The sequence below is a fragment of the Oppia nitens genome, unplaced genomic scaffold (genome assembly GCF_028296485.1).
Source record: "Oppia nitens isolate AA-2021 unplaced genomic scaffold, nextdenovo-longstitch-racon4-pilon3 scaffold4_pilon_pilon_pilon, whole genome shotgun sequence".
NCBI classification, from domain to species: Eukaryota; Metazoa; Arthropoda; class Arachnida; order Sarcoptiformes; family Oppiidae; genus Oppia; species Oppia nitens.
In genome coordinates this window covers 3,648,705-3,664,466 of record NW_026533232.1, presented here as the reverse complement: position 1 = coordinate 3,664,466, position 15,762 = coordinate 3,648,705, and the positions used below count along the sequence as shown (strand labels likewise).

At 26.6% G+C, this 15,762-nt stretch overlaps 6 protein-coding genes across 7 annotated transcripts; 4 read left to right on the top strand and 2 right to left on the bottom strand.

Annotated features, from left to right (window-relative positions):
* Positions 1-1,461: 1,461 nt before the first annotated feature.
* Positions 1,462-4,379, bottom strand: LOC128960491 (homeotic protein ultrabithorax-like). Its single transcript, XM_054306587.1, has 2 exons — positions 3,878-4,379; positions 1,462-1,813 (listed from the first exon to the last, which is right to left on the bottom strand). Exons 1-2 carry the CDS (start codon positions 4,377-4,379, stop codon positions 1,509-1,511), a joined length of 807 nt encoding a protein of 268 aa, XP_054162562.1. The 3' UTR covers positions 1,462-1,508.
* A 4,496-nt stretch (positions 4,380-8,875) lies between these two features.
* On the top strand, positions 8,876-9,642 carry LOC128960234 (mitochondrial import inner membrane translocase subunit Tim21-like). The gene is made up of 2 exons (XM_054306306.1): positions 8,876-9,137; positions 9,197-9,642. Exons 1-2 carry the CDS (start codon positions 8,876-8,878, stop codon positions 9,616-9,618), a joined length of 684 nt encoding a protein of 227 aa, XP_054162281.1. The 3' UTR covers positions 9,619-9,642.
* Positions 9,643-9,982: 340 nt separating this feature from the next.
* LOC128960233 (fas apoptotic inhibitory molecule 1-like) lies at positions 9,983-10,879 on the top strand. Its single transcript, XM_054306305.1, has 3 exons — positions 9,983-10,109; positions 10,385-10,625; positions 10,677-10,879. Exons 1-3 carry the CDS (start codon positions 9,999-10,001, stop codon positions 10,877-10,879), a joined length of 555 nt encoding a protein of 184 aa, XP_054162280.1. The 5' UTR covers positions 9,983-9,998.
* Positions 10,880-11,023: 144 nt separating this feature from the next.
* LOC128960232 (probable mitochondrial glutathione transporter SLC25A40) lies at positions 11,024-12,505 on the bottom strand. The gene is made up of 4 exons (XM_054306303.1): positions 12,182-12,505; positions 11,896-12,125; positions 11,767-11,834; positions 11,024-11,702 (listed from the first exon to the last, which is right to left on the bottom strand). The coding sequence occupies exons 1-4, from the start codon at positions 12,324-12,326 to the stop codon at positions 11,024-11,026; spliced, it is 1,122 nt and encodes a 373-aa protein (XP_054162278.1). The 5' UTR covers positions 12,327-12,505.
* Positions 12,506-12,556: 51 nt separating this feature from the next.
* Positions 12,557-13,783, top strand: LOC128960670 (proteasome subunit alpha type-2-like). Its single transcript, XM_054306825.1, has 6 exons — positions 12,557-12,593; positions 12,667-12,723; positions 12,778-12,854; positions 12,932-13,269; positions 13,362-13,435; positions 13,527-13,783. The coding sequence occupies exons 2-6, from the start codon at positions 12,683-12,685 to the stop codon at positions 13,702-13,704; spliced, it is 708 nt and encodes a 235-aa protein (XP_054162800.1). The 5' UTR covers positions 12,557-12,593; positions 12,667-12,682; the 3' UTR covers positions 13,705-13,783.
* A 234-nt stretch (positions 13,784-14,017) lies between these two features.
* Positions 14,018-15,568, top strand: LOC128960669 (chromatin target of PRMT1 protein-like). 2 transcript variants are annotated; one of them, XM_054306823.1, is made up of 3 exons: positions 14,018-14,152; positions 14,532-15,015; positions 15,070-15,568. In XM_054306823.1, exons 2-3 carry the CDS (start codon positions 14,550-14,552, stop codon positions 15,381-15,383), a joined length of 780 nt encoding a protein of 259 aa, XP_054162798.1. In that variant the 5' UTR covers positions 14,018-14,152; positions 14,532-14,549; the 3' UTR covers positions 15,384-15,568. The 2 variants fall into 2 exon arrangements, with proteins under 2 accessions (XP_054162798.1, XP_054162799.1); XM_054306824.1 differs by having other exon boundaries at positions 14,512-15,015.
* Positions 15,569-15,762: the final 194 nt, after the last annotated feature.

Genomic DNA, 15,762 nt, shown 5'->3' with positions numbered 1-15,762 from the left:
ATATATAAACCTATAATATAATAAATTTTAAAATTGTTGTTTATAAGAGTAATAATTATTCATTAATGTTTAAAATTTCCATTATTATAATAATACTGTGAAATAAACACTTTTAAAAAATCTCTAATATATTGAGTTTACATTATTATTGCTTTTAATATATAAATATTATTTTATTATAATAATTGATAGAATGTTTATAAAAATCAATATGAATCGATTGATTTTTAATTTATTTATTCAAACTACTGTTTAAATTATTTAAAATATAATACTATATTTTATATAAAATAATATTATTTAAATAAATAAATAAATAAAAATAAACTTAGTTTAAGGCTTAATTATCAAAATCTTGTTATTTATAATTGAAATATAAACGACATTTTACACAAATATCTTTATATGAAATTTTAAATATATGTATTTTGGATATAAATATAAACATATGTTTACAACAAATTAAATAAAGAAATAATTTTTATAAATATTTAATGATAATAAAATTAAAATTTAATGAGTATTGAGAAAGACATTGTATAATTAATTACTAAATTAGAAAATTTTACTTTAAATGATATTTTATTTAACAAATTATACCAAATGCTTAACCCGGAGGACAACTACATTCTGAATAGACATATTGTTATTAATATAAATTAATATATAGTATAATACAAAATTTCGTATAATATTTATCTTTAGTTTAATTTATTAAATACTCGTATACATTGTGTTTGTGTGTGTTTTTTGTTATACTGTACGTTGCAGTCCTATTGGTATCAATATACTATATTAATTACATATGAAGTTAATATACTGTATATATATAATATATTCAAAAAAATTTAATTAAGTTGCAAAACATCTAACTATGTATATTATTATAATATAATTATATGACAATTGAAAATAATTTACATAAAATTTAATGAATCAAAATACTGCATATCATTTGTTTTAAGTTAAAGCAAATACGTATACTTATTTAATGTACGTCTCGTTTATATAATTATATTTATATATATATAGATAACTTTTAATGAGATATTAGTAAAATTATGGATAATATATTGAATTTTTATCAAATAATTGCACGTTTAATGCATTTTTCGTATACTTGCGATTGGCGTATTATATGAAGATTTACTACAAAATCAATTTTAGGATTAACTATCAACTGATAACCTATACTTCAATGACAAGTCTTGTACTTTAATAGATAATTATGTATTTTATAATAATTTCGTGATACTATGCTTTAATGCTGATAACTATCTTATAGAAAGATAAACTTAATATTAGTGTCTTTTTTGGCAAAATATGAAAGAAAATGCCGACACTATTGTAGAGTTAGAAATGAAAAGTACAAACAAAACAAATGCAAAGTTTTATAATTTAAAAATGAAACTAATATTGTCTGACCTTTGCTTCAATATATTGAGTGATGAGAGAGTGTGTGACATGTATGACATTTAGTACAATCAATAATTATGGATAAAATTGACTTATGTTTTAGTATTGGTGTCGTTGGTGTTTGAGGATGAGTTGGATTGCAATTTGGTTGCCTGTGCCTGCCTTTCCTGTTCATTCAACTCTTTGATTGCTTGGATCTCTTTCTTCAGTTTCATTCTTCTATTTTGAAACCATATTTTGATTTGTCTTTCAGTCAGACATAATGAATGAGCCATTTCTATACGTCTCCGTCGGGTTAAGTAGTGGTTAGTGTGGAACTCCTTTTCTAACTCAAGTGTTTGGTATCGGGTGTATGTTTGACGGCCTCTCCTTCTTAAACCATTAGCACCGGCCAGACCTACAGTGGTTCGGAAGATCATCCAAATTAGACATTTATAGAGACAGTTGTAAAACTATATATTGTATATTACTTTTATTGCTTATATGTTTCTTGAATTACATTTTGAGTTATATAACAGACTCTCACTTGTTTTTGTATCTTATAAAACAATTTCCTTTTAAAAGTATTGTAAAATTTTATTTTTAGTTTCAAACAACATGTTGGACCCGCTCTCTCATGCATTAAGTGTCGTAAATCTGGTATTTTTTGGGGGCTATTTTGTGTCATCTGATTGCATGACTGTGACATTTGGTTATTCAATAGATATTATGTAAGGGGACAATGGCCTAAATTTTATTTATTCAAATACCTGGCAATTGGTTGACTACGCATATAATACAAGTAAATTCATGCAAATCTGTGGCAATAAAATTAAACTCTAAAAAAGCAAACATCTCTTTATAACAAACAGTTCATCACTTTAGACATCATTTTAGTCAAAGATTTACTCGAAGAAGAAACACATCGCTATTGTGTTTGTTTTTAAAATTTTAAGTGAATATTAACTATTACTTTCATATTTTGCTTATTTTGTTGTCATTACATAATTACAAAATAGTAACTTAATGAAGACATTAAGCTATGTCTTCAAGCATTTTAAATGACTTGTTTTATGATATATTTTTTTATTATAGCCTGAAAATGGGTTCACTGATGATTCAACTAAAATAAGTGAGTCTTATATATAATTATACTATATATATATATATTTATATTTATTTATTTATTCTTTTTATGATATTCAAAATATTTTTATATTAAAAAATTTCAAGATTATATACTGATTAGTAACTATTTATATGATTTATTATTTGTGTTATAGTTAAGGTGCTTTAATTTTATTATTATTATACAGACTGTACATATATAGTACTATATTTTTATATTTATTTAAATTTAAATTTTTAAATTTATTTTTAATTATATTAATTTATACTAAGGTATTGCTATCAAATGACTAATTGATTAGAAATGGTATATAAAATGTATATTAAAAATTGTTTTTTATAATGTTATAATAAATATTATCTTTATTATTGCAAACTATTTATTATTTAATTTTATATATTATTTTTTAAATTAATAATCTACTATACTTTACATTCTATAATTTCATATGTTAATTAAAGTAATTGTAAATTTTTAAATGTAAAATTATTAAAATAAGTAATAACATTGAAAATATGTAATTTAAATTTTGATCTAATATAAAACACATTGAAGATTATAGTTATTGCTATAATAGTATAATAATTATTATTTATTATTATTATATTATTATCAATTATTGCTAAAAGTTAATCTGTAATAGTTTAGTTAATAATAAAATGTTTTGCTACAAATAAGTTGTGATAAAATTTTAGCAATTTTTAGTGTATCTTTAAGGCACCGGCTTTTTAGTGGCCTTTAAGGGATATGCTATAAAACAATGTTTATTACTATAATAATTATGAGTTCAGTTGTTTTGCAAAAAACATTCACTTGTAATAAACGTATTGACAAAAAAAATATCAAACATTTACTCGTATTTACAATAATTGTATCAAATAAATTAAATTTTATTGTTATTTACTATATATTAATATTGAATTTTAAATGTCAATAATTTTTTAATATATAGTAAATACTTTCTATTTTATTCATTTTCTGTCTAATTTATTATTTAAGCCAATAATTGAATTTGTTTAATATTTAATTTTAGAAGTTAGTATACTATTAAAACTAAATTTTTTATTAAAATTTTTTTATTGTAACAAAAAAACTAACCTTAAAAACTAAATCTTAATTTTTTTTTTCACTTCACTTAATTTTGAAATTTCAGTTTTTATAACTTAATTTTTTTTATTTATAAAATTTATTTTTTTTTACTAATTAAAACACAATAAGACTACTTTTTTCTAATTATAATTATAACGTTTGAGTGAATTTTTTAGGTAATAGTCTATTTAAATGTGAGAAAATTGTTTTTAAAGATAATCAACTCTACAGTATATGTGCGAATAATATGGAGTAAATGGTTACCTGCAATAGCCATCCAGGGATAGAATGCATTAGGATTGCCACCGATGGTCGCACCGGTCATTGTAGTTGTGTTACAACAGCCAGTATTCCAGACATCCATTTGTCGCGAACAGGCGGCCACTGTGGCGGCCATATCGCTGGTCAATGCAGTTGATGAAGGAGATGGTCGTAATGAGTTGGGCCAACCGCTGCTCATTTGGTGATCGGTCGGTGCTTTAAATCCATTTTGCTCTTTAGTTAGCCCACAATCTTTGAATGCTTCGCTTTTAAACGGTTGTGTAGATGTTGTATCGTATAGTTTGCACCCGTCATAGTTTGTGCCGTCAGATTGAATGCCACTTTGGCTCGATCTCAGACTGGCCGGGTATGTAGAGGTGGGCATTAATGACAGAGCCGATTGTGATGCATAAGCCGAACGGTAGGCATGTGCCTGATCTGCGGGCACTGCATTGTAAAAACCTGTGGCCGATGTGTTGTGATCGAAATATGTAGTATTCATCATAATTATAGATATATTTTAGATGAACACCACTATTACTACAGATAAGTATTGCTGCTCTGAATTTTAATTATTATTATTATAATACACTGATAAACACAGAATTTAAAACTTTATGATTGTAGACAAATATTGTGAAAATATATATATATATATATAAACTGTAGATATATTGTTATTTCGGGTCTTTAACAGCATTCATGACGGGATGGCATACAATATAGGATTAAATGGTCACAACATTAGACACCAGATCTTTCAATGTTCTTCATGTAAGTTTGTGTTGGCTTCGATGCGATAGTAAACGGCGCCCATTCAAGCAGGGCTTTCCCGGAAGGCTGTGCTCAGCCAATCAGCTCCGGTGGTCGGCTAACATCATAACATTCAGTGACAATTGGACGGCCCCTGACTTGGTTTCTAAAGTTAATAAATTGCTTTTCATGTAATATATAACAAAGTCTGAACACATATACATTTATATCAATGGTGTTTCACTGACATCCCTCTCCTCTCCCCACAGAATCCACTCAACAACAGCACTCAGACTAACATTATATTCTGTTTGTTAAATATCCCTAAAATACCGCTTTTTCGGACTTCACGAGAGGAGATCAGACCGACAAAGAATTACATAATTATAAGCCATAGTCTCGTTCTCTGCGGTTATTCATAAAGTCTTTTGCTTTGTTGTCAAATGTATTCATTTCTTCACTAATAACACTCTATTTAATACCATTTCCTTTCAATGAGTCATTTACCACAACTCTCACCTACGGCTGAAATATAACTATTAGTTTTAATTTTGATTAGTTTTTATTATTCAAGTAATTTTTTGGCTACAAATCAATTGTTCAGAAACAATGTTTTTTATTTATACAAAAAATATTTTTTATATTATTGATATATTTGACATAAATTAACATATTTAAAAACATTTCATTTTAATACATATCAAACAAAATACTTTATTTTGTAGTTGATCTATATTTTTTAAATTAGCAAAAATAATAAAATAATTGATATAACATAAATATACAATTCAAATAATATTGATTATTTTAGAACTATTTTATATTTATTTAATTAAAAATAAAATAATTATACTTAAAAATAACGTGTCATATATTATTTTATTGGTACAATGAAGTCTAAATAACAATAAAATGATCAATTTAATTTATTATTATGTAAAATTATAAACTATATATTATAAGCTATTTATATAAATACATTAAGTATATATTTAAATTACAGATTAATTAGACAATTTATGTCCAGAAATCAAATTAAAAATTAAATAAAATTTCATTAGTTTAGGTCAGGTCTAGTAATCTTTCGAGAAAAATTAAATGATATCTTGAATTTATAATATTTTTATGGTTTCTATATTAATAATAGTAATACAACAAATAAATATTTATTATAAATATATAAGTAGCTTATTAATCAATAAAAATAGCTAATAATCTAATAGTATATTTTTAGAAAGTTGAATACAAATATTTAAAAACTATATTAGTCTAATCGTATTTTATCTAATATATAGAGTTGTGGCTTCAAAAATGAGTTCCCTAAATGAGTTCCCTAAATGAGTTCCCTAAATGAGTTCCCTAAATGAGTTCCCTAAATGAGTTCCTTCAATTTCCCTAAATATTTTCATTCAATTTTTTCAGAAAATAGTTTTTGCTGCCTAACCCTTCTGAGGGAAAATATATTTTAAAAATTATTAATAAAAATACCAAAACTAAAATATTTAACATAACATTTTATGGAAAATATTTAAAAATAAATATAAATTCTGTAAATTTAGTGATACTATTTTACAATACAAATTCAATATACAACATACATGTGTTTTTCAAACAGTATAATAAAATGTAAAGTTGGAGTTCAATAAGTAGTAAACATAAAAATAGATTCCCGGAATGAAAATTGTAAGGAAGGAATATTTGGAACTTTTAAAATATAAAATGAGGAAAAAATTGCCCGAAACCTACTAATATAATGTATATAATATATACGTTACAAACATACAATCCAAACAAAATCCAACTAAAGTATTAATACTTTGTCTATAATATATTAAATATTTTGTAAACATTTAATAAATTTTAGTACAATTTTGGTAATACTTATTATATAAAATATATATTAAAATGTTAAGTCGAAATAATTGTTATGATTTATAAATCATGAATATTTATTTATAATTTATATTATACAGTATTCTTATTAAATCAAAATTATATAATAAATTATTAATTTTTATGGTAAATATATAATTAACTTTTTAAAATATAAATTGAAAAAATAATTTTACAAATATTATATATTGTAAATTGAAAAATATTATATAAAAATATTTGTTTATAATGTATTGTAAATTGTGTTAATTAAATCTTATTAATAGTTTAAATTCATTTAATATTATACAGTATTTAGTTTCAAGAATGTAATTTAAAAGATTATATATAACTAGAGTTCGTACGACTTTCACAGAGAGGGAGGTTCCCTAATAAAATCCCTCAAATTTTCCCGGAAAATAGGGAAAATATTTTATTTTCCATCCCTAGCCCGTTAGAAAAGAAAATATATTTTATATTTCTAAAATAAATAATACCAAAAATTTGCATAAAATTTCATTAAAATATTTAAAAATAAATTTGAATTCAATGAATTTAGTGATACTATTTAACAATTACACTCAATATACAATTTAATGCAACATATGTTATTCAAATCTTATAACAAAATTTATTGTCTATTATTCAATAGGCGGTAGCACAAGGAAATAGATTACCTGCGAATTTCCAGGAGCAGGGAATATAGGGAACTTTTAGGAAATAAAACGAGAGGGAATTTGCCCGAACCCTATATATAGTTTTTGTTAAACTATTATTCTGTTGTATCACTCATTTGTTTTTATCAGTAATTTTCATAACAAATAAAATTATTTTTAAATTTATACAATTATTGTTCACACAAATATGCCCTGGTACTTTACAATTTTTATTTAATTATTTTACTGACAAAATATATAAATATTATGAATAAATTAGAATACCTGTTATATAGCAATATTAAGCAAATTAATAAAATTGATTAAAAATAATTTATTTATATTATATATTACATTATTCTATTCATACTATAAATTTTTTATCAACTTTTATGAGTGATATGATATCAATGGATACCATTGGCTATAACTTTGGTTCAATCATTGCATCTTTCACTGACATCTGGTCACACATATTCACAAATATAAAATAGTTTTGGGAAAAAACTAAAATTTTAGGCAAACATTTGTAAAATGTATAAAATATATGATTATTTTTATTAATAGATTTTTCGTTTAGGAAAATATTTTAGAAAATTAAAATTTTTAAAAGTTTTGTCAAATAATTGAGTCGACATTCATCATAATAATTGGTGGTATTATAACAATATACATATTTATCCTATTTATATACAATTATAACATTTTTGTCATTGATTTTATTAAATAAAATGACCAAGTTTATTTTCTTGATTATTTTTCGTAAATATTGATTTTCTAGCAAAATATTTATAACAAACAATTTTTTGATATCATTGTAATAACTTAACCTTAACTTTATGTAACTTATATCAAGTATATATGAAATATGTGGAAAACGAGTCAATTTTTATTTTTATAGTTTTCGAGATATGGCTATTATATGTCGATATTTACTGAAAATTATAAATTTTATTAGTTTACTGAATCATTTTATTTTGTGAACAAATCTAGTTATAAAATTATTTTCAATAAGCTTGGTCAATTATCTTTTACACATTTAATTAGATATTCAGTTCTGATGGTATAATAATATGGATATTACAGTAATTTTTTCATTATTATAAATAATCATCATTCATGTCTAACTGACTCAATTAACATATTATAAATTTAAAATAATTATTATATAATTACTGTATATTTCCTATTTATAAAATAGTTATTTAAAAATTTTATTTATAAACCTTATGTAACATATTATGTATTAATATCTTTGAATTCAATGTAATATTCAAAGTAGTGTTGAAAAACAAGATCTTGGTTTTGCAAGATATTGTCACGTCTTGGTCTTAACCAAAGATCAAGACGTGAAATAAAAGAGTTTGAATTACCAATACGTGACTAAACAGACAATTGATGACATTATAAGTAATTATTAATATTATTTTAAATATTAATATACAAAACGTTTAAGATATTTAAGATATTGCAACACGTGATGGCATAAAACGGGGTTTTGGGACAAATCTTTAACACTAATTAAAAACAATACATTACATGAAAATAAGTAACGTTTATAACATTAAATGACTTTATTTTGTTATTACTGTATAACCATATAATATACTGTATAATACATAACTGCCATATATTTGATAAAAAAATTGATTGATTTAGTTATTAATTAATTGCAATTATAGTAACTATTATTTTAATGCCACAAATCAATTGAAAAATAATGTCAAACGTATTGAGAGTTCAATCAAAAGTATTGTCAAATATTTGTGCCAAACATTCAAACAAATGTTTATTTCGTGTAAACATAAGTTTTATTCAAAATATCAATAAATTTAAGTTTAATTTTATATCATATCGTTGTTTGTCATCAAATCATAAGTCAAACAAAAGTAGTTTATTATCTGAGAGACCAAACAATTTGCAATCAGAGCTAACAATTGGCGAAAAAGTGAAGCAAACGACTCAAGACATCACATCTATTGGTATCTAATGATAGTTTTTGATGACAAAAGTGTCTAACGTTGACAATGTGTCCAAACAGGTGTCATAATCGCCGGCATCGGAGTCACAGCTTTTATATTTTGGGCCATTTTTCGGGAATTGTTTTCATCGGCCAGTCCTTCAGGACTTTATTCAAGTGCACTAAAACTATGTAAAAATGATACGCGAGTTACGGAAGCCATCGGCGAACCAATCAAAGGGTTTGGCGAAATGAGTTCACGCGGTCGGCGCCGACACGTGAGTGCCGTTGAATACGAAAAGGACGGACAGACTGTCATTAGAGTCAAGTTTTATCTGAAGGGTCCCAAAGCCAGTGGAACCGTTCATTTAGAGGCTTTCAAGAAGAAATCAAACTCACAATTTAGATATCTTTTTGTTGAATTAGACCATTCAAGACAAGTGATAGTTCTGGAGGACAACAGACTTATTGAAGACAAACCTATCTTTACTGCACACCAATAGTGAAGATAACAAGTTTTACATTAATTACCGTAATTGTAATAAAAATGCTTTTATAACATTATTATATAAATTATTAATATTATTATTGTATCAATCAATTGAAATTGTATACAAAAATATTTTTATTAATAGTTATACTGTATATGATATATAGTCATCAAAATATATAAAATACAATTATTATTATTATTTGTTATTTTATTACTTATAATATTGTCTATCGATTTGAACATTGAAAATGAAAGCATTAATCATAAAGAATATTCTCTAACTTAGAGTTTGTTTTGATTTCAATACAATTCCTTTTCTATGGAAACATGTATTGAGACAAACATTTATTTTTTGAGTTAATTTCTATAGACTTATACAGATTGTCCGAAATGTCAGATCTAGTGGCCGTATGGGAAGTACCTCTACCCGACAAAGTGCATCGCATTGAGTTTGAACATGGCACCACTACAGGCAAACGGATCCTCAAACTTGATGGACAGGTATTACTATTATATCATACAGTATGATTGTATAATGCATTTTCAATCAATTATTTTAATTAATACTATTATTAGAAAACTTATTATTTGTTTATTATTAACAATTATAGGTAGGATTTTTTCCGTTTAATTATTAATTCATTATAGTAGTTAAAATTAATTAATATTTATCATACATTCAATACAATATTAAATAATACAACTAAATATATTAAGTTGTATGTATAATATTTATAATTTTGATAAAAAAATATATAAATATATCGCTAAATTAGGATATCGTACGACGGGATTGGATGTTCAAATTGGTTGGAAGTGAGTTATTTGACATCAAAGGTGATGACCACCAAGTATTGGCAAAATGCGAAATACTAATCAACGCCAGCACTGGATTTACTTATGAATATTCATTGTTTGTTAACGGAAAACAACTCAAGAAGTTTAAGGAGATTCAGTCTAAAGTGATGTGCATTTGGATTGTTGAGGTCAACAATACTATGTTTAGAGTGGCTCTCGGTTTGTATTAAACACTTGTCCACTGTTTATGATTTGAATTTATTGTCACAGAGAAGGAAACGCTTGACATTTGGGTCAACGGATCAAAAGCTGAGTCGAATCACGAGTTCGCTGACGAGGGAACTGAAATGCATTTCCTCATTGATGGTCAACACAAGGCTGTCGTCAAAACCATCAGTTCTGGCAATAAAAAAGAAGGAATCGTTTACTCGCTTATAGTAAACGACAAAGAAATAACTGAAGGCTTAGTGTAATGTTTTGTTATTTTAAATACAAAAGTTTAAAAATAAAGTTTTAAATATATTTTTATACAATTATTTAATGACTAGACATGAAGTCAGATATGTTAACTAAATAACTAATATCACAATTTGTCAACAATTATTATAGTTATAAATCTATTTGTTAAGCTTTGATTCATTATATTGTTTAAAAAATGCTTTACCGAACTCATAGGTACTAATCATTATAGCACAGGCAGGCGCTACTTTGATAATTCGGGGAACTATACCTGAAAAAAGTCCTTTAAACCCATTTTGTTGATATATTCTAATTAAAATTTCTCGCGTTTTACTCGCATTTTTGGCACTATTTTGAATGATTTGCATTTCTCCTAATTCTATTTGTCGGTGAGTCTTCACGACATCAAATGGAAGTGTTATAATTGCTGCTACCGTTCCAGCGGTCGCACCGTTAATAAAACTAAATGCAAAAGTCGGCTCTTTTTGATTGAAACGTTTCTTCATATATTCATAATTAGCCCAATATATACATGAAAAGGGAACGTCTCTCATAATGGTTGCACTTAATCCACGCCATAACGAGAAAAACCCTTGAGTTCGAAGAAGATTGAGAACGGCTTCACTTAACTGTAAATAACTTAATCTTTTTGATTGCATTTTCGTCCGAATCATTTCCAATGGGCTGATAGTAGTCGCGGCAAATATACGAGCAAAACCTCCGGACAAGACGGGCACCCAAAGAGGTTCATCACTTAATTGTAACTTTCTATACGTCCGATCTCTTAACTGATCATAAATTGTAAAATATATAACAGTCGCCGGAATTGCCATAACTCTAAAATATTATTAATAAATCATATTATTATAGCTAAAAAATGGATTTGAAATTAATTTCATACAAAGTGGGCGGAAGTCCACTCCAAAGGGCTGTTATGCCTTCATTTCGTGTTATTTTAATAAATGCGTCCTTCAATTGAATTAAACAATTAAGTCATAAAATACAAACAAAACTAAAAACAAATACAAACCAAAGTTCCCGTAAAATGTGTATTCCTTGTCATCAATACATTCCTATTCAAAGAATTAAAAGTCTTTACACCGGAATTGCTGCCATTGTTGCCATTAATGGACGGAACAGTATTTGCTGGACAATAGCAAATGTGATCCATAAGACCATTACAGTAGAGATAACACTTGTTTTTCATAAACTCCTTTTGCTGTGATTGCAATCTAATCTTCACCACATCTAATGGGGTGACTGTATGGACACATTCATGAGATCAAATCAATTAACAATTGATGGCAAAGTAATACCAAACATTGAGGTCATGAGAGCTCCGGTACACGAAGACATCATCTGTTGAACAGGTGTTATAGATGTAGTCAATTGTGAAGTCATGTCGTTTACAAACACAGAAGTGTTGACAACTGCTAAGTCTTCTTCTAAGAGATCACTCATCTTAACCAAAGTGACAGTCAATACAATAATTGTTAGACATTTGTGACGACAATCGCATCCAATGTTGTTATCAGTCAATCACACTATCATTGCATCAGTTAATCAACAAATTTAAAACACATGGATAGGAGTCATACATACATCACGTACTATACTATCACTTGAATAGAGTATTATTTATTACTAATATTACAGTCATATAATGTTTGAATGAAATGTCGACGTAATTGATGTTTGAATCAATGATTTAATGCTTTGTCACTTTAGGTTTGCATTTAATTGTCATTCAATTGAATTCAAAGTTAATTACAATTGAATTGAATTTAATTATAATTTGAAGTCAAAGTCAATAACTAATGGCATCCGAGAGATACAGCTTTTCATTGACGACATTCAGGTATTGATGACATTAATGATTATTAAAGTAATTAATAATTAATAATACATTTAGTCCGTCGGGAAAATTGGTTCAAATCGAGTACGCGTTGGCCGCAGTGGCCGCGGGTGCGCCCGCTGTGGGCATTAAGGGTTAGTTACACTTAATTATGTTTTATATATATTAACATTAATGGACACGAATTGACTGTCTATTCAACAATATTTAGCATCAAATGGTGTTGTATTGGCCACCGAAAAGAAACACAAATCCATTATATATGAAGAGCACAGCATATATAAAGTGGAGGCCATTACCGGACACATCGGTCTCGTATACAGCGGTATGGGTCCCGACTATAGACTACTTGTACGCAGAGCTCGTAAAATAGCTCAACAATATTATCTGTTGTATAACGAGCCGATCCCTACCATACAATTGGTTCAACGCGTGGCACATATTATGCAAGAATATACCCAATCGGGAGGCGTCCGACCCTTTGGCGTGTCTTTACTGATAGCCGGTTGGGATAATGACAGACCTTATCTGTTTCAATGCGATCCATCTGTAAGTTAAATTAATATATGTTTTTGACAGTATTTTGTGTAAAACATTTGATTATTACCGGTAATTATGGTATATCTTAAATGCATTTAAAGGGTGCATACTTTGCATGGAAGGCGACAGCAATGGGAAAGAATCACATAAATGGCAAATCATTTCTTGAAAAACGGTATTTCATTAGACTATAAATTATAACTTTCGTTGTTTTCATTAAATATTATTTTAAATTCTATATTTAAATGTATTATTATTATCAACAGTTATAGCGAAGAACTAGAATTGGAAGATGCGATTCAAACGGCAATACTTACATTAAAGGAGGGATTTGAGGGACAAATGACTGCTGACAACATTGAAATCGGTATTTGCGATACACAAGGATTCAGAAGATTATCACCGACTGAAGTAAAAGACTATTTGGCAACAATTGCTATTTGATTGCTATAAATCAAATTGTTTTAACTTATGTATCTTTTTATGATTTGGATAAAATAAAATCTGGTTAATCCATGAAAACTTGACGTATAGTTTCTTTATAATTTATTTATTGATATAATTATAAATTTTGCTAAATTTTTAGACAAATAACTTTTATAAATATTGAATTTAATTAATATTGAATTTACTCATAATATACTGTATAATGAAATTAATGATAAATTTATTGAAAATTATCGCTTATTTCAAGTAAACATATGATTGGTTGGCACTCATTGATGATAACCAATGAGAGAATAGAATCAACAATAGTGTTAATCATTGAACGCTTTGATAACGTTTAGACTGTTTTAGACTTTTGAAAGCCATTTGTGTTTACATAACATAACTTATATTATCGTCATTTGCATCAATTGATCCAATTGTCTGATCAAACAAGACTTTTGTGGTGAGTATTAATATTATTAATATATGTTTTGTTTCTTACTCTTCATTAGGAACTCAAACCTTCAATTAATTGAGTAATTGATGGCAAACAAAGCTATGGACTCGAATGATGATAATATCAATGATTGTTGTCACTCAACGGTTCCACTTTTGCCATACAAAGGCTTATTATAGCAATTATATCATTAAATATGTCACTCATTTGAGTCATTTGTGTCCAATTTGTGACATCAATTATATACCAATACTTTCAAAGTATTGACTCAATGATTGAGTTTGAGTTGACTTAAGATCACTGTTACAAACAATGCATTAAATTATGATTTAATGCAAATTAAAGAGATTGTAATCATTTGATAGCAATTGAATGCTTTAATTAGGATTTTGGTCGTCAGTTGATGGCATCAATAGATTCAGTGAAACGAGCGCTTAATTCAACTACAAGAATGTCTTTGAGTGAACGGTTCCAACGTCTGCGACAAAATGTAGGAAATAATAATAAAGTCATTCAAAACACTGTCTCTAATAGACAGGCTCTGAGACAGGGATCACAAAAGAATAGACGATTAGCCTTACAGATGGCTAATAGACCCTCGGTTTTGGCGGCACTCAGAACTTCCAATACACCCAAACCACAGAAGACACGATCGGTTAAACAAAGACTTGGAATTAAACGAAATAACAATCAATTGATTAATGCAAATGTCAACAGAAATGCAAACCAAACATATCGTAAACAAAACCAAAGGAAACCAATAAATAAGCGTAACTTTAATGTCAACCGAAATGCCGTTCAAAATCAAAACTTTGTCCGAACGCCAATCCGACGAAACAATTTTGTAAACACTGGAGTCAGACCTAAAGGTTGTCTTTTACCATAAAAATATAATTTTGTAATATTTGTCTACTTTTATGTAGTTCTTAATAAAGGATTCCGTAGAGGACAGACCACACTTAAGAATTCACCGAATGTGGCAAAGGTTGGACTTAGAGGTAAACGAAAAGTCGGACAACAAATACGTGGAAATCAAGTGAAGACGGCATCCAATAAGAAATTCCGTTTAAACCGAAACTTTAATGCGAGAAATAATAATAATAATAACAGAGGAAAGACTGGCAGAGGAGGTGCACCTAATAGGGAACAATTAGATAATGATTTGGACGCATATATGGCCAAAACAAAGAGTCATTTGGACTCAGAATTGGATGTATATATGTCTCAAACTAATTGATATTTAACTTAAATTATCATTTAAAACGATTAAATCCATTATTTAGAGGATTTAAATTCAGTTATTTACTTATTTATTAGTAATTTCTAATATTTTTTGTGTTCTAATATTAAAACATTTATTGCTATTATTTAGACATTTTTGTATATAATATTTAAATTATTAAAATTAACTACATTTTGTTTTTATAATTCAACACTAACTATTATTTATTGAAATAATTGCAATAAAATATTTACGGTACTATTATTTATTATAATTATAGTACAGTATCATAATAATTGACTAAATTTAATTATTTTGTTGTTTATAATGTTTACTTTATTTTTAACTTATTTCATTGTAATGCAGTTATTTCTGTCTAAACTTATTAATAAGC